Raw genomic sequence first — 17,784 nt, forward strand, 5'->3', positions numbered from 1 at the left:
AAATCTAACTGATCTCCCGTTGGCCGCTGCTGTGCCCACCTCCAGTCCTTTGACCAGTCTATTGGCCAGTTCTATTGTCTTGTTGGTGCGGTTGACCTCTTCCTGGAAGCGTAGTTTCTCTGATGTGGCCTTCTCAAATGCTGTTGTCAGAGTTTCCAGGCTGCTGTCCAACTCCTGAGAGCGAGGGGGGGGAACAGGAAACAGACAATAATATGATGACATGAGAGACGTTTGAAAGTAATTTCAACCTGACAATTCATGTCACAAAAACAAGAATAGCAGCCTGAACCCACATATTAACATCTCTCTGAAATGTGCTTAGGAAAGTCTAATACCAATGTAGGTGCCTGAATGTATTTCTTTTCAGGAATCTCAATATATTTACATAATTATGCAAAGGAAATAAAGACAGAAACAAAGAAAGAAATCATCTAAAAAGGGACTAACAGCAAGTTTTTTCCTGATGGCTTCTAGTTTCTCTGCAGCCTCAGCCAGATCAGCATTGGCCTGAGACAGACACATCCTCTTCATCTCCACCTCACAGAATACCTGAAGACGACAACATTTAAACAACAACATATTAGTCCTCAAAAATGATGTGACATGAGACACAAATTAAACACTTAAATCCCTATGACCACTTATAGTATATGCTGCACACACTGTACATTTGAAATACAATAATGTAAAGACAGAAAAGCAGAGGTACTTACAAAGATCTATCCAGGGCAGCACAATAGATGGGGAAACAGAAAGTAACCTTTTAAACAACAAGAACACAGCACTGTACACTAAAACAAAACACATCACTCACTGGTTTAGCTTGGACGACAGTAAATTATGTGTGTGACAGCTGGTGTGTGTATGTGTGTGTGTATGTACCTCGTGGAAGCGTATGATGTTGATTACCCAGGAACAGAGCCCTGCAGCGGCAGACGATTTCTGTCTCACAAAGTCCGGGTTGAACTCCGGGTCACTGAGGTGCTCCTCTCTCACACACCTCACTGTTGCCTCGGGGATGTGCTCTTTGTCGAAGTTTATCAGAGCCTGAAGGAAGTGTCGTCCACCTGGAGGGGCATTTGTGCACAGACGTGCGTGTGGATTAGATGAAATGGTGTCACCTCAAAATCTAAACTTTTTAATACTTTTGCAAGCTTTATTGGATTCTTATTCATGGACCGAAATAAAATACAAATACACTCAGCTTCACACCACCACAGTGGCAACTGGCTAGCGTAACGGAGTCATTTTTATATGCAACTTTTTTGTGACTAGCTGAGATTAAAAATCTTTTTTTACAAGAAGCCAAGATGGCAGCAGCGCTCAGAACATAACATATATAGACGTTGTAAAACATTCAATATAACACAGACTTTTACAAAAAAAAAACAGATAAAATATGAAAAGAGACAAAGAGGATCAGCAGAGAAACTTGAAAATGCATTAAATAAAATAACAGCAATCAATACACCGTTAAAAGACATACGAAGAAGAGGAACACAATAAAAATAAACACTCAATTCTCGGTGGTGTTTGGCAGCCCAGACGAGGCACATCGAAGACAACAGCAATAAGTCATTTAAAATGTGTCACAATGTTATTTCGGGTAGGTGGGGGCATTTATTGGTGATGGACTTTTTGGCTTTGAGGTGGTCCTCCATTAATCTGAGAAAACGCTACAAGGCGTCTCTGTAAAATATCACCTTGCTCATGACCATCTTGGAAGCCTTCCAGCTGCGATCTTTAGGGATTCGGCCCTGGGGAGACAGTAGCACCAGAACAGCTGCTGAGACGTTGGTGACAATGGCTGGGGGGTTGGGGAACGTCCTCAGCTCTGTCAGGTTCAGCTAGATGAGAACACAAAATACACACACACACACACACACACACACACACACACACACACACACACACACACACACACACACACACACACACACACACACACACACACACACACATAATGTTCACTTCAGGGTCTGGGATGTTTGCACCGCTAGCGAGGGGCACATAAACAAATCGAATGAAATGAAATAAAACAAACAGAATAAATCAATTGCAGTAACAGGATTCAGGGCCTCTGGTGTTATGTGTACATGAGTGATTTACCCTGTTCAGTGTATTGAGGGCTGTATTGGCTGCCTGTAGGGCAGGTTCCGCCTTGGCCAGGTCCTCCTCAGTCTCCTGCTGCTGTTTGGTCACTTCGGCTTGGATTGTCGCCACCTGAAGATCATTTTTTTGTTGTTGTTATGAAATCTACTGTGTTTTTACTCCTTCATTCTATATGTACTGTAAACTGCAGATGTGAAAAATGAAAATGAAACTCAAAATGTACAGTGTGGTTGATGATCCAAGCCCTATGCACACAACTAGCCTTACCCTATGCTCCTCTGCATCCGCCACAGCTCTCTCCTGGTTAAGCTTTTCTGTCTGTTGCCCGATTTTAGCTATGAGAGCCTCTATGTCTGTGTTCCTCTGCCACAGCTCCACCTCCTGCACTGCCAGCTTGGCCTTCAAATCTTCTACCTAAGTGAGGCAGACAGAAAGGAAGACACCAAGATTATAAAAACCTTTCAAATGGCAAGACAGATAGTGAGAATATTTAATGCAGCAACACAAAGTAAGTAGCTTACAATTGCCTGCATTTATACAGTCAAGTGCATGTTGTTGTCTCACCTGGGAGGCGGTGGTCTGCAGTTTTTGCAGGCCGTTCTCTAAGCGTTCCATCTTCTGTGTCAGCTCGGTGCGTTTTTTCCCCAGCAGGTTGCCGTACAGCTTCATAAACTCCAGGAAACTCTTTGGGGTGGTGTAGTTAAAGTGTTTCTCATTCTGCTGGTACTTGACACTCACCTGTACCGTGTGGATGAAAGAGAAACCGAGAGCCTATGTCAGAGAAGGTGCCAGGGAGTGGTGGTCCTATCACCCACAAGGCATTGCAGCAACTCACCTCATTGACACAGGTGTGGGCGAAGGAGATGAACTCGCTTATAGATGCCCGCACATCTGGCTGCACAGGACAAACACGCACAGGGGATTTAGGTTATTATTATATCGGCAGGAATCAATTTGAGTAACCTCATTTTCTCTCACAAGACTTTCGATAAATCAATAAATACATTTCACTTGTAATGTTTTAATAATGTAAAACAAACTGAAATGGTGGGTGAACGTGCTGCCACCTCCAGTCCAGGTATCTTCTCTATGAAAGTAGTGCTGACAGACTGCAGGGCGAGCTGGGGCCAGGAGTGAAACCAGTTGATGGCTGTACAGTTAACAAGAGCTGGAAACTTCCGCGCACGTGTCCGCAACGTGAACCCGACTGGGGAGAAACACAAGACGACCTGGAGGACAAAGGAGATATGTTCCTCTCTTATCAGTGAATTGGGAAAATATTTTTTTTAAATAAAGCAGGTATAATATTACAGTCTGATACACACATGATTTTAACATTACTTAAATTGTGTTTTCAGACCTTGAGCTGTCTTCGTATCCTCTCGATAAAAAAGCTCCAGCAGTTGTCCCTGCTGTCTATGAGACCTAGTCCTCTCAGCTCCATCCGAATCGACGTCACAATCATATCCACTTCTTCATCACTGAACAGGTCTGGAATATCTCCTTAATTATACAAACAAACAATGCAGGATCAAAATGTGTATTCATTCCCATTTACAGAATGATGTGAATCAGCTTTGGGCCGATTGGATCTGATTCTCTTTGCTCTATTGCTCATTAACAATCAGTGCACAGCACAGGTCATGTGGAACACTATTTGGATTGTGTGAAATGTTAAAAGTCAAAGTGTATCACAACCAGATGTAGTACTTATACTAGCAAGTGTAAACTGTAAATAAATCAACATCATCATCATCATCATCATCATCATCATCATCATCATCATCATCACTGAAAAATATAATTCACTGATACATGTATCCAGCCTGTGTACAATGCTCAGCTGAGACATTACATTTGGTTGATGAGATGTTCACTCTGTAGACTGCTGTTGAATGTATGCTCTAAAATCCTGTCACACTATCAATTCATGAACCAAATGTCTTTGATATTCCTAGTATGCACCCTCTTTAGATCTGGTAACATTTGCTATTTACACACTAAAGCAGGAAAAAGAAAAAGGCACTTGGTCCTTGATCAGTGTAAACAAACCTGAGGCCAGCATATCGTTGATGAGCACCAGGAAGCGTTCGTCTGGGATTTGAGCGTCTGTGTGAAGAAACACTGTCCCAATGTTCTTCACCCCCACCTTTATGTACAATGCAGCTATGTCACTCTGGAGATGTAGGGTTGCAGAAAAAGAGACAAAGAATATAGTACATGTATGGCATCATGTAGTTCCACCCGGCCTTTAAGCTATATCAACAGTTGACATACTGTATTGGCCACAACATTTTGTATCTCTTATCCGCGTGTGCGTGTGTAAATGCGTGTTTACTTTGAGGTCATTGATGCCGTATCCTTTGCGCAGCGTGATCTGGAACACTTCTAGCATGCTGAGGAAGGCAGCCAGCCGACACAGACTCTGCTTCCCGCTGCCCCCGACCCCCACCAGCAGGGCATTACCATAGGGGGCCTCCAGGATACGGCTGATACGACACCTGGACACGAACCAGTCCAGAATGAATAGTGTGTGCGTGGTCTGTGGGTTTATTAACTGCTCATCTGTGTAAATCCTCCCTTGCGAGGATATTAGCAGATGGAATACGTTTTGACTGTAATCTGTTTGCATGTGTCTCTGTGTTTGAGCCTTACACATGCTGGATAGCTTCTTCAAACAGTACCAGGTCCATGACAGCGTTGAGCTCATTGTAATGCTCCAGAGCGTCAGCCAGCGTCTTCTGGAGTTTCTCCCAGTCTGAAGCCTGACAGGACAGGGGAAAAAACAAAACACACTTAGTGTTCCTAAGTGTAAATAAGTGCCCAAGTAACTTTGTTGTAAGTTACCCAATATATATAATGCAATTAAAGCCCTAATCAAGACTTAAATTCATTAACTTTCAATTACCCATATAGAAAAGAGAGGTAATTAGTTTGCTAATGACAGTGCAGCGCATCCTCATTCATTGTCTGACAGATTAGACGTGACAGCAGAGTTTGTGCCATAGGGTATTTGAATATGTGAGCCACAGACAATCCACAAACTAAATTGATTAAAGTCAAAAACAATTAAACTCACCCATTTTATTACCGCAGGTATTAATGGATAAATTGATGCTTTAAAAGCAGCCACATTGAGCCCCGGATCAGAATAGCTCTAACAAGCTTGTGTGTATATTAATGTGTCCAACCTGGTGGTAGCGAGGCTCTCCCACACCCTGGGCAAAGTGACAGTACACCAGAGGCTGGTGGATAAAAATGGACTCATCGATTCCCTGCAGGGAAATGGCCAAAGGCAAAAAAAAAAGAAAAAAGAAAGAAAATAATGAACATGCCATAACTAAATGTCCCATTTGTGGCTAGAAATAGACCAATTATTTTCAATTAATCAGTATGACATACTGTATGAGAAGCTCTACAATTTCCCTACATTCTTAAATCTACCACAAAGGGTAGCCGTGTAGATTTGTAAGAAAAAAGGCATCTGCCTAATCGCCTAATATTATTAATTTTTAAAACATTTCAAGATAAAGACGTTATGGCTATTTTTTTACCTCAAAATATCTTTTGCCAGTGTCAAGCAGGATTTTGTTGAAGAGTTCCACATCTTTTTCTTCCATCAGTTTGTCGGAGTAGACCCTGGAGCTCTCATGCAGCCAGAGGTGAACCAGGTCCATGGGGTAACGGACACACTCTGGTAGAGCAAACAGAATACCCTGCACACGAGATACACAGAATAAATAATCATGGGATTCGGTTATACACAAACATACCTGACATCAAAATTGTAATTTATTTGATACATCTCCATCCTCATAAAACAGGCATTTCTCTGCCAGACAGAAAGATATATGTGGCTTGACAGTTGAAATGGGGTATTTAGTCATTCAGCATCCACTTAGTATTCCACGGGAAACTATAGCTAATGGAGCCACACCGCTGCTAAGTGTGAATACTTCAACGGCATTTGTCCAAGTGACACAGCGAGGAGACAGCAATCATTAAACACAATTATTTTTTTTTTATCAGACTGACTGCGTGTTTGTGCGTTACCTGGAAAATGTTGGAGAGGTCTCGCAGGTTGAAGATGTAGTGGAAGCGTATCGCTGTGGGCAGGAAGTTCTGGCTGATTTTTTGATGCAGACAGATAGCAGCCTGGATGAGCAGAACACAAAGATGGATGCATGTAGAAATGGTTGGCTAAACATTGGCACAGACAAACAGATGGGCATTATTATAACCAGTGGCGGATAAATTGATGGCCCAAATGTAGGCTTTTAAATGTAGACAAATGCTGCGTTTGGTACCTGTATGAGGGTTCCGACTGAGCGGGAGACCCCGTAGCTGAACCCTCTCTGAAGGAAGTGAGCCGACAGGATGCTGGAGAAGATGGTGGCTAATCCGTCGGCATTGGGGAAATGTACTGCAAACACTGAGAAATGCCTCTGAAAGGAGTAGAGACAGACGATAAAATGACTTCCCATATTTGTAGATCATTTCATGATATCATCTGTTACAACATTTTCTAGGACATTCAATTTTGGCTTATTTATTATTTTCCATGAACATATAATTGCTTTTGCTTTTATGGCAGATTAAATCCTTTGATTTAATTTGCACCTTGATCATTTCTAAAACCTGCTGTAATGAAAATGCTTAATGAGCTAATTAAATAAAGCAATAGTAAGTAGAAAGTATGTGTGTGTATGCCTATACCTGTAGTCTGGGGTTGATAGAGAAGCTTCCAGCCGTTGGATTCATACAGGTGATATACTGGCAGTTATGTATTTCCTTCAGAACCAGTCGTTGTCTGTCGTACCTATAAAGGTTTTTTAATCTTTTTAGATAAAATCTAATAATTTAATTCAGTATACCCTGTATTCACTGTGCAGTGCAGTTACACACCCACGCATATGTATGTAAACACATGTACATGTGTTTACATACATATGCGTGGGTGTGTAACTGCATTGCACACTTAGATTTATGTGTGGTTTGGGTATTGTTTTTATGTCATACCAGTGGCTGTAGTCGAGATGCTGGCGTATGAGTGTGTGCGGCTGGACGGTCCCATAAACGTCCACCTCAGGCATGTTGAGGTCGTCTATGAAGTATATGAGTCTCTTGGCGGTAGGAGGGGCAAATTTACGACCGGCTTTCTTCTCCAAGGGCTTCTCCAGGACACCTGAGGTCCATATATTGCGTAACACCGTTGAAAAGAACTGCGCTCACAGCAAATTAATCATTTAACACAGCTGGTGTCTGAATGAAAGAAGTGTTTTTCCATGCATGCAACCAAGAAGGAAGAACTAGAAACACAAGAGTTCATTTCAGTAAATGCTTGTATTATAATAAATATTATGTAAACACGCAGATTTAGAGTTATTATCATTCAGGTTATTATCAAAACACCAAATGTATTGTATCCTATCGGTTATGTGTGATCTTTACACTGCTATACCTCGAAAAAACCCTGCTGTGCCATGAAAGAGTGAATTATCTGTATCTATTTTTAGTAATTAACAACCCTGCCGCCACCTCCCTCCCTCTCCAAATATTTGTTCTCATTCCTGTGATTCTTACGCTGCAGCATGGCTGATGTGGTGTAGTAGTTGAAGGGGACTTTAGCCACCATGTAGTCTTCCTTCAGCTTGGCCACTTTATCAGACACCAGGATGGTCTTGCCCACCCCGGCGTTGCCCACTAACATGATGGGTTTGCCTCTCTGGAGCAGCAGATCCATGAAGTAGGTCAGACAAATGGATTCTGGAGTGTGGACCAACACAGTCTGAAAAACAGAAAACCCATGACCTCACTGAAAGGGAATTTTCCAAAATGTAGCCAGTAATGAATACATACATAAACCACAACCACACACATCTTTAGTACACACACCTGTAGTGGTACATCCGGCTCTAGCTCAAATGGCAGCATCTTCTCGCTCCAGGGAGTAAACTTTTTAGTCTCGGAGTCGATGAAATAGTCAAAGACGGTGCCCTGGGAAGGGAACTTCACTGCTCTCATCTCTTTGGACCACCAGCGGCTGAATTCAGCACGGTAGTCATTCAGCTGGGCCGGTATTCGGGGGGGAAAATAGAATACAATTATGTGATATAATGATCTGATGAATGTGAAATTATGCAATAAAAAAAGGAGCTATCCTTTCAAGCAAACATTTAGTCAGCACACACATGATCCTGGAAGAGGGCCCCTCCAAAGGCCCAGACACAGGCGAAGACAAAGTAGATCTCGTAGAGTTCTCTGGGAGAGTCAGCAGGAGTGTTGTCCTCCGTCAGCAGGCAGTCCAACAATGAACACAGCGTCTGATTGGCCAAAGCACATGGATGTAACATATGATTGAACAATGAATGTGACACATTGATTAGGGACTCTTTATCTGATAGTTAAAAGACTTAATGAGCATGTTAAGCATTCTCACCTGCACCATGCTGCTCTCCGGTATGGGAGTGATAGTTTTCAGGTTGCAGCGGACTTGTTCCAAGCAGTACGGCACATACTTATCAAACAGAATGGTGAGATTGGCACGCTCCGATTGGGCCTGTCGGGTGTCAATCCAACTTGTCACATACCTGGGAATAGAATAGAGACAAATATACAATTTTGGAGAAGAGTAGGAATAGACAAATATTTTGACTAATGATTTGCCATGTGTATTTGTGTGCTTGTGTGTGTCGTACGAGCTCCAGCCAAGGTCCTGTGGGTTGACATAGAGTATTCCTGCCCTGGACACAGTAGCTGGAGTAGCAGCCTTCAGATGAGAGATCTCAAAGAGAAGACGCATGGAAGAGGACAGGCTGATCCTCTCATTGCTGGCAAGAGTCAGAACCTGGACAGAAAAAGGTTGCCTTTTCTTGGAGCTCAAGCATTTGTTAAATTTTCAACAGCAGACACACACTTCTTATTAGGTGGTATTTGTTTGGGGTTTGGGTCAGTTGATGAAAATTGAATGAGAACATGAAACCCTCAAATTAAGGGAAAAAAAATCTACCAGCAAAGCAACAAAGACACACTCTGACCTTGTTGTCATCCATAACTGTGTTAAGGGACTCAATCCACATAGGGTCAATATCCCCATCCAGAACAATCCATTTAGGTCCATCATGGCCAACTGAGGTCAGCTCTCTCATTGTAAAGGAGAACAAACCTAAAAGGTAAAACATACAGGGACCTATCAACAGTATTGTTGGGGGAACCGGAGCTTCGATAGGGCAATACATGTTCACACTTTTGTTTAATGTTGTACTAAAGCTAAACTCATTTAATGAAATCATGGTCAAATGATTCCATATCGAAACCTTTCAAACAGTAGCCACCAGACAGAAGGTACTTTAGCAAAATTTGATTTAGTCTGAGAGGAGGCTTGGGAACAATTTATGGCCTTGGCACCGAAATAACTGCTGCTTGAGAGCGACCCAAAAATGTAGAGAACACGTTTCCCTTGATCATCATTTACATCTTATTTAATTCCGTTTATAATCTCCAAGCCCCTCACCATCTTTCCACTCTCTGGTAGCAGGGTGCAGGTATCCAAACAACTCGTCTGTAGTCACAGCTTTAGGGTTGATATCATTCCATATGGGCTTCATCTTCATGTTTGCATAGGTTCTGTGGAGAGTCTTCAGGATCTGATGAAAAAAATAAATTAATATACAGTTTGACACCCTGTTCACCCTATCTTTTTAACAAAAGCAAATCATTGTTGTTCTTGATGGATGAGTCCACACATACAAGATGTTTGATGCACCTTCTTCATTTTAATAAATTGAAAATCTAGTAAAACGACTTGAAAATGTAAGTGTTTGGGTATTGTGAAAAGTGTTACAAGCCACCTGTATAAAAAGTGGATTAGAAATGAAAAAAGACAAATAGTGTTTTGTATGTGTTTTTAACGGATAAAGCAGTTGTAAAGAAGTTCACCTGACTCTTTCCAGTTCCTGGTCCGCCTACTACAAACACAGAGTGTCTGACAGCCAGCAGCTCCTCCAGCTGGGTCACCTGTAGACACACAAAGGTTCCACTGCATTTCTCATCATATCAAATGCTATTATTTACAATTTGACAGTTATTTTTCACAAATCACAGACCTAGTATATACATGTTTCCAAACCAATTAGGCTACGGTAATTATTCTGCATCCTGCTGAGTCGAAACATACCATTCAGAACTGCAGTTTTCAAATATACTGTAGATTGCTGTAAATATTGAGGTGAAGCCCCTTGGTACCATGACTGCAATATGACTGAGAGATTTTAGCTTTTCACAGAGAAGAAGGGCGCTTGCATTCGGACATTCATTTCAAAATGAGGCACCTTTAGTATGAAGTTCTCCTCAGGCTGCAGGCGCAGTTCATTGACTGACTGGCGAACAGCGCTTTCCAGCTCAGGGTCTCTCTTCCTTGGCACGTCCAACTGAGGAAACAGGTCGCTGATCAGTCCTAGGAATATGGGCACGTCACTAGTCACTATCTTCGGCAGGTTGAAGTCCCTCAGTGCCCGCATCAGCACCTAGGCAGGAAAGGACAGTTTGGATGTTTTAGTGCCAAAGCGTTTTATATAAACTCAGGTTTGTGGAAACTATGGTACAAAGGCCATATGACTGCGCTCAGTAGTTATGCCCCATGTCCACTAGATACAAGGTGCTTCAAGTGTGAATGACAGGATGCGCCAGTGAATTGATGAGTACCTGTTCCTCAGGTCTGCTCCGGTCCTCTCTCTTCAGAGATCCAGCCACAACCAGGACGGATTTGATGGCCCTTAAACCCCAATCATAATGATCCTCAATAAATAAAAAGGAAATAAATATCAAAGTCATGAAAACAAGGACTATAATATGATACATTTCTCATTAGAGCGTTTTTGTCTGCACATACCATTGAGGAACTGTGAAAGCAGGCCAAAAATATTTTTGTAGTACAAGCACAATGAGAAACTATTACACTCGAGAAAGATGAAAATCCGTTTAGGAGTTCCTGGTAATGTGGAATAAGTGGGGTGAGCTGATCAACAATGTATTTGTGAGCCAGTCACAAGGCCAGCAGTTCATGAGCAAACCACATTTCAATGCAGTACAACCTGCTTGGAAATTTCTTTTTTAGCTTCCTTTCAAATAGAGTTCCAAATGTCAGTCCAGTCTTTATAGGTGTTGCATTACTAAATATGTACAGCATTTCATTTCCCCTGTCTGTTGGCAAGATAGCTTGTTCTGGCATAACAGAACTTGCCTTTCATCCCTTTACAGGTGCCCTATGTCATTTTGTTTGTCAGATAAGTGAACCATCTCTAAGGTATATTCTCACAACTGAATAAACACACTTTACTCAAGGGAAAATTGGAACCCTGGAACACTCATTGAAGTGAGAAAGCTTCTTGAAAAGTTTCACTGTTGTTGTTTACAGCACAATAGGCACACAGTTTTGTTTGCAAACATATTCTAGTCTTACGTTTGGTTCCAGGTTCCTCAAAATATTTTTCTTTTGATTCATGATGATATAATTATTCAAAAGAATTACAGAATTACATGTACAGAAGATATCTTATGTAAACTAGTAGCCGGTGGTTAAGTGTACCTGTTTGGACAGTAGCTCCTTACATAGAGTGTAGAGGCTGATGAACTTGCGAGCCAGCAGTCGAGCATCTATGAAGCCTTCTGCCACTAACATGATCTCACAGATCAGCTCAAAGTCTGGGATCACCATTGCACAGGGCCTGAGGCGATAGCAAACAAGTTATTAATGTATCTTCTTTTACTTGTTGCTAACTCTAGCACTTAAAACATATTGTTTACCCCCATTTATTTTCAGACCTGAATAGAGCTTTGAGGTTCTCCGGGAGTTCAGCTCTGCCAGCATAACCTGGGTTCAAAGTGATGAAAATCCCCACTGATGGCCTCAGCTCAATGTCTTCTCCAAGGAAATGAAACCTACATACACATAGGACCAACTACAGATGACTGGATAGGTCTATAAAGAAATATAAGACTGGATTTACAAACACACAAAATAATAAATATTTGGACAGTTTAAAACGCAAGTCATTATTTCTACATCTACCTTTGCTTCTTGTTGCGTACTGCATCCTGTATAGTCTTAACCTGTACAGCGACCACAGACAGCACTTCCACTGAGATCCTGTTGAACTCGTCAAAGCATCCCCACACCCCCGTCTGAGCCAGACCCTTATAAATGTTACCTATGGACTAAATAAGTGATGGGGACAGATTGGGTAAGTGCAAGGTGTGGAAGGAAAATAAATGACAATATGAAATGACGCAACAGAAAAAAACATCTGTACAGTCTGTGCTACCTTGTAGTCCATCTGTTCTGAGCAGTTGAACACATACACCATGATGCCCAGGGAGCGCCCAAGGTCTTTGGTAGTCTCTGTCTTACCGGTGCCAGCTGGGCCTGAGGGGGCACCGCTCATAGTCAGATGGAGGGACTGGGTCAGGGTGATGTAACACCTAACAAACGTACAGGGTTGAGATATATAAAGAAAAAATAAATACCAGTTCGGATTCAATGCACCTGTATATTTGTAAAAAAAAATTGTGTTCGAGTTTTCCTGCCATTATTTAAGTACGGGAGAAGATGGGGAAATTACACTTGTTTCCTTCTTTAAACTCGCATTTATAGCTTTTTGCATGGGAGCTGCCTACTTTCAACTATCACACTGCTCGACTGGAGCACTCAGGTGTAATGTTATTCTGTGCACCTTGATTGTGCTGGTGAGAAAAGGGAGTCTGCTGGTCAAATGCTACCTTTCTCTTTAAAGTACACATCTTTAATTATGTGAACAATCAATGTTCAAGTGTTTCAGTGTAGCAAATAGCTAAAGTATGCGTACCTGTCTGTGAGAGGAGTGATGACAAGTCGGTTGGTGTTCCCCAGGTATTCGTAGCTGAACTGGAACTGGGCGTCGCAGATGTTAACGTAACAGTGTCTGGTTGCGTCGTCCCAGCGATGGCGGAGCTGGGACAGCCATGCGAAGGCCTGGCCTGTGGTCACCTAAGAGACACATACACTGACGTCAACAGGAGGGGTCTTTCTGTTTGTATGAATATACTGTAAGTTATAGCATTTGTCGCTAGCATTACCTTCTGACTTATGAGATTGGCGACCACATCTCGAGCGTGCACGTCGATAGTGCAGACAGTCATGATTTTCTGTCGTTCCCCAGGAGTCAAATCTCCAAGCAGCATGTGGATCAGTGAGTTCAGCTGTGTGATCTAAAAAGAAGAAAATTAAGCAATCGTCACTAAATTATAACAACACCACCCGTACAATATCTAACTGTATTTATAGCACTACCTGTTTCCTGTTGTAGTCTTTGAGGGCCGTCTCAAATCCCTCCTCTACCCTCTCAAAGGCAATGCCCACATCTGTGGCCCACCACACCTGACTACCAGTCAATCCGACCTATAGATGGGAAGAATGCAGAGAGGCATATGACAGATAAGTTGTGTTTTAATGATGATAAGGTGGTTCATTTTCACAACTGTGTACATTATCAGACCTGTGCAGGATAGTCAAACAGCCACTGGTCTCGAGGTTTGTCCTCATAGGCAGCAACCGCCTCCTGGATCTCCTTCCGGACGGTGCAGCGCATGGTGCCCTCCAAGGAACTCAACCAACACTCTGCCTGAAGCAAGATGATACAAAATTCCACATTATACAGTATTTTGGAAAAGGCATTAAAATTATTACACGTAGAAACTATAAAGCACACATTTCTATACATACTGTGCATATAATAAACCAACACTGAAAATATTATGTGTTAAAGCTATACTGTAGTGATGTGATACACAAATAGAGCATCAACTTAGTGGAACTGTGTTTGTGTTTGGAGACGTAGAAATCAAATTGGAATTTTGAATATACCTGTCCTTCACATACACATGGCTCGGAGAATGGAAAGTACTCTCCCTCTCGGCTGTACATCCCTATAGCAACCGCTTCCCCTTCCTCCTTTCCTCCACCTCTGTCCGAGTCCTTGAAGCGAAGATCTGCTATGTTGTCAAACAGCTTCAGCAAGTGTCTGGTCACCTGGAAAAAATACACACACACACACACACACACACACACACACACACACACACACACACACACACACACACACACACACACACACACACACACAGAGTTGCATTTCTATTTTGAAAAGGTCATCTCTTTAATGGCTTTTAAAAAAAATCAAGAATAAATGTCAAATTTCAAAGTTTTCTGTTATTCTTATCTTGATTCAAATGAATCTCGCCATTAGGCTAAAACAGATATTGATCGGATAATAACCACAATGTTCCCGCCTCATTCAATTGTAATCTGTCACCTGCTTGGGCTGTGTTCCCTTGGAGACAATCTCCAGCAGGTCTGAGGCAGACACAAAGTAAAATCTGGGGAATGTGAGTCTCTTAGTCTCTAGGTACTCGGCCAGGGCTTTCTCGCACACAGACAGCCGCTGCTGCAAGGTCTCCAGTTTCTCTAGGAAGCCATGTTGGTTGGTCACCTCTACCACATTACTGTTCTGCACCACCTCAGTCATCAAGTTCTGGGTGGGAGAAGAAGGAGGAGGATCAGATAGAAAAAAAAAGTCAAGACAAATCAATACGCCAACATTTATGTATAATTATTTATTATAATAATTACTTATTATTTATCGCATTTAAAACCACATCAGTCGAACAAAGGGCTGTACAGGCTCGGATTGAGTAGTTTTTATAGGGAAACAGCAACATAATAATATGATGAGATGGATGCATGCAAGGCTAGCGCTCTTGTGCCTTTTTTTGAGTCACCTGGAAGTCGGCGTGAATTCCCTGGAAGCGCTCTGCGTCGTTGGCCAGCTGGCAGCGGATGTCGTGGCTGTTGGTGAAGATGCTGTTGAGGTGGGCCCAGGTCCTCTGCACAGACATCCAGGAGGAGATGACCAGGTCAGCCACCATCAGCTTCCTCTGCCATCCGCTCACCTCGGCCTGGAAATACTCCACGTACTTACTCATCAGGATGTTCTGCAGCTGAACCTGAAGAAAAAATTAAATTATCTAACGTATAGTATATTAAGATAAATTGCACTTTCAATGTTCTTCCATCATATTGACTAAAAGCACTGCAGAAAGTGGAAAAGCAGCACCAAAAGTCATATTTCAGTCAGTTATTCTGGAGAATGCTTGTTGTCAAAATAAATGTACACACTGTGCGAACAGGTAGCGGATTGTGATGTCATGTTCACTTACTTTGACAAAAAGAACATTTGGCAAAATGAGTTCTTCAGAATTGCTGACTCCACTGACTCACTGTGAGCATGATGTTTTGTACTGGACAGGATTCTGCCACTACTGAATTCAAACTTGGTATCACATACTTGGGTGTATCAGCACAGTGATTGCGCTCACCTGGTTGTCCTCTAATGTTTCTATCAGATTCTCATCTGCTTTGAGCAGAGGGGTTCCCGTGCTGGTATGAGTCTCATATGACAATGACATAACACTCCACGTCCGGGTTATCTCTGCCAAAACCTGCCATGGGTAAATGTAGGAATGTTATCTGCAGTCTTCTTTTTAGAATATGACAGAAGTTTTAATTTATACTGAAAAGGATTTGGGAAAGGTATTTATTTCCAGGTTCAGGTTTAGTTTTTGAGATTCAACATTTTTAAATCATGCATCCATCATCCTTATCAGGCTGAGTTCGAACTGGTAATAGGTTATGTGACAGACTCGAATAGGATCTGTTCTGTTTTGTGAAGACAGTACTTAAAAAAGTATTGACCATTACAACTGAATTGCTATACAAGAAAATATACCATCACATCTTACTTTCTCTATGGCCATTTCTTTCACGGCCTTGTCCACAATATTTTTGACCTCATCCTCCACACGGTGAAGCTGTAATTCCAAAAGGTCCCCCAGGGTGGTGCCTTCTCCCATCACAAACCTGACCTGAGGACCAAAAGGAATAAAAGGACACATGCCATGAGAGTGATCAGATTTCAGATCAGGATAATTGGGTTCACTGAACTGTGCTGGCCATTACACGCCTGCTCATGAGTCAACATTATAACTGAATGAAGGTAGAGCACAAAATGATTGAAGAAGAGAACAACTAAACTCAATAGAGTGGCAAGTATTGTATACAGTGCAGAACACACACAGTGATGAAATATAATTTAATCAGATGGTATAAGGCAAAGTAAGTTTATTTATATAGCACAATTCAAACACAAGGCCATTCAAAGTGCTTTACGGGGTCACAAGATACATCAAGATTAGACATTGGAAATTGCATTTAAGAAATAGTAAAAACAAAGAAAATACATCAAGATTCAAGATTAGCGTACAAGAGCCTATAAGACGTTGTGTAGCAGTAGCACGAAACATCTCATACCCCAGTGGTGTTCATAAGCTGTTGCCAGTGTCTTTCTCTGACAGCGGAGTTCTGCAGCTCGTTGACGGCTCTGAGAGAGGTCAGCAGGTTCTTCACAGTCGACTCCAGACCCATGTAGACGTCCCAGACCCGCACCTCCTTATCCAGCATCTTCATCTCCTTTAACGGGCAAAAACACAAGAACATTTTGCTTTTTTTGCCCTCAACTCTGGCAAAAATGAATGACTATTATGTTTGTTTGTGGGAAGCTTGTCATACTTTGGCAAATCGTCTGAGCTCCATATCCATCTGTTCAACGTTGATCTCCTTCCATGGAGTCTTGGTCCAATCCTCTATACTGGTCTGGACATAGAGAGGAGGATGGAAGCATTTGATCTGTGATTCTGTCATTCACTTTACCACAGCCTCACTGATCAGGCCCTTCTTCCTTGTGTTGTTCGTTTATTTATGGTTTGATATGTACCTTCACAAAGATGACCATGTCCCACACGGCTTTGACCAGTATGATGTCAGAGCGACACTGGCGCAGTTGCTTGTAGTCGGGGAAACTGACCTCAAACAGATCAGCTGTGTCCTGCAGCTTCTTCATTTCTGCCTCCATCACCGCTACTGATCGATTACACTTGAGACGGAGACATTTTGAAATACTGTGGCTTAAAATCACATTGTTGGTTAGATTCTATTAAATCACACACTGTAAGGTACTACCTCTACACAAGAGTATTAGGGCCACAGGAGAGAAATTAGGTTCTAGCAAAGATGCATCGTTTGTGTTTAAATAACGTTTTGCTTATGAGTTATTAATGCCAGAAGTTCGAGGCAACATGTCAGATGTCAACATCTTTCCAGCTTTGTCTCAAAGTGTTGAGTTTATTTTCAACATTGTATTTCGATCTATTCACAAAATTGTATTTCCAATTTATTCCCGACATTGCGTCTTTGAAAGCGCATAATGAAAAAAAAAGTACCCTCTATTTTTTTCCTCTCACGTAGCCTTAATATTCCTCCGTACTACTTCAGATGATCACTTTAAAACTCTTATTTTGTAACAGTCAGTAAAGTATGTATTCTAGTGCTCACCTTATTAAGTAGTTTATATGGCTCCTCAACATTGATTTTAAAGATTGTTTCGGTACGAAACTGTTCTCTGAACTCATACTGCTTGACCTGAAATTTGAAAAAGAAAAACTAAAATGCACACTCAGGATACTTGGAACAGTTCCTCTATAACTGCACACTGGGGGGTGTGTCATATATAATGCAAGAATGAA

At 41.9% G+C, this 17,784-nt stretch overlaps 1 protein-coding gene across 1 annotated transcript in view; it reads right to left on the minus strand.

Annotated features, from left to right (window-relative positions):
• LOC307255716 (dynein axonemal heavy chain 11-like) overlaps window positions 1–17,784 on the minus strand; it is a gene marked incomplete at both ends in the record, with an annotated part of 39,156 nt that overhangs the window by 9,676 nt on the left and 11,696 nt on the right. Inside the window, 48 exon segments of the mRNA XM_080034467.1 lie at window positions 40–174; window positions 448–549; window positions 883–1,056; window positions 1,059–1,067; window positions 1,704–1,847; window positions 2,110–2,223; window positions 2,380–2,526; window positions 2,677–2,850; window positions 2,948–3,007; window positions 3,180–3,341; window positions 3,473–3,615; window positions 4,165–4,288; window positions 4,451–4,613; window positions 4,768–4,877; window positions 5,304–5,387; window positions 5,667–5,828; window positions 6,166–6,267; window positions 6,420–6,557; window positions 6,829–6,931; window positions 7,132–7,297; window positions 7,696–7,900; window positions 8,008–8,181; window positions 8,304–8,435; window positions 8,552–8,702; window positions 8,811–8,959; window positions 9,150–9,277; window positions 9,626–9,758; window positions 10,051–10,128; window positions 10,443–10,637; window positions 10,816–10,908; window positions 11,699–11,837; window positions 11,935–12,071; window positions 12,158–12,178; window positions 12,181–12,327; window positions 12,435–12,591; window positions 12,975–13,135; window positions 13,225–13,356; window positions 13,439–13,546; window positions 13,644–13,769; window positions 14,012–14,176; window positions 14,460–14,678; window positions 14,926–15,150; window positions 15,523–15,645; window positions 15,946–16,068; window positions 16,514–16,672; window positions 16,772–16,855; window positions 16,977–17,135; window positions 17,594–17,680. Coding sequence (XP_079890593.1) covers window positions 40–174; window positions 448–549; window positions 883–1,056; window positions 1,059–1,067; window positions 1,704–1,847; window positions 2,110–2,223; window positions 2,380–2,526; window positions 2,677–2,850; window positions 2,948–3,007; window positions 3,180–3,341; window positions 3,473–3,615; window positions 4,165–4,288; window positions 4,451–4,613; window positions 4,768–4,877; window positions 5,304–5,387; window positions 5,667–5,828; window positions 6,166–6,267; window positions 6,420–6,557; window positions 6,829–6,931; window positions 7,132–7,297; window positions 7,696–7,900; window positions 8,008–8,181; window positions 8,304–8,435; window positions 8,552–8,702; window positions 8,811–8,959; window positions 9,150–9,277; window positions 9,626–9,758; window positions 10,051–10,128; window positions 10,443–10,637; window positions 10,816–10,908; window positions 11,699–11,837; window positions 11,935–12,071; window positions 12,158–12,178; window positions 12,181–12,327; window positions 12,435–12,591; window positions 12,975–13,135; window positions 13,225–13,356; window positions 13,439–13,546; window positions 13,644–13,769; window positions 14,012–14,176; window positions 14,460–14,678; window positions 14,926–15,150; window positions 15,523–15,645; window positions 15,946–16,068; window positions 16,514–16,672; window positions 16,772–16,855; window positions 16,977–17,135; window positions 17,594–17,680 — 6,426 coding nt within the window.

The sequence above is a fragment of the Ammodytes marinus genome (assembly GCF_949987685.1).
Source record: "Ammodytes marinus genome assembly, chromosome: 9".
NCBI lineage: Eukaryota > Metazoa > Chordata > Actinopteri > Uranoscopiformes > Ammodytidae > Ammodytes > Ammodytes marinus.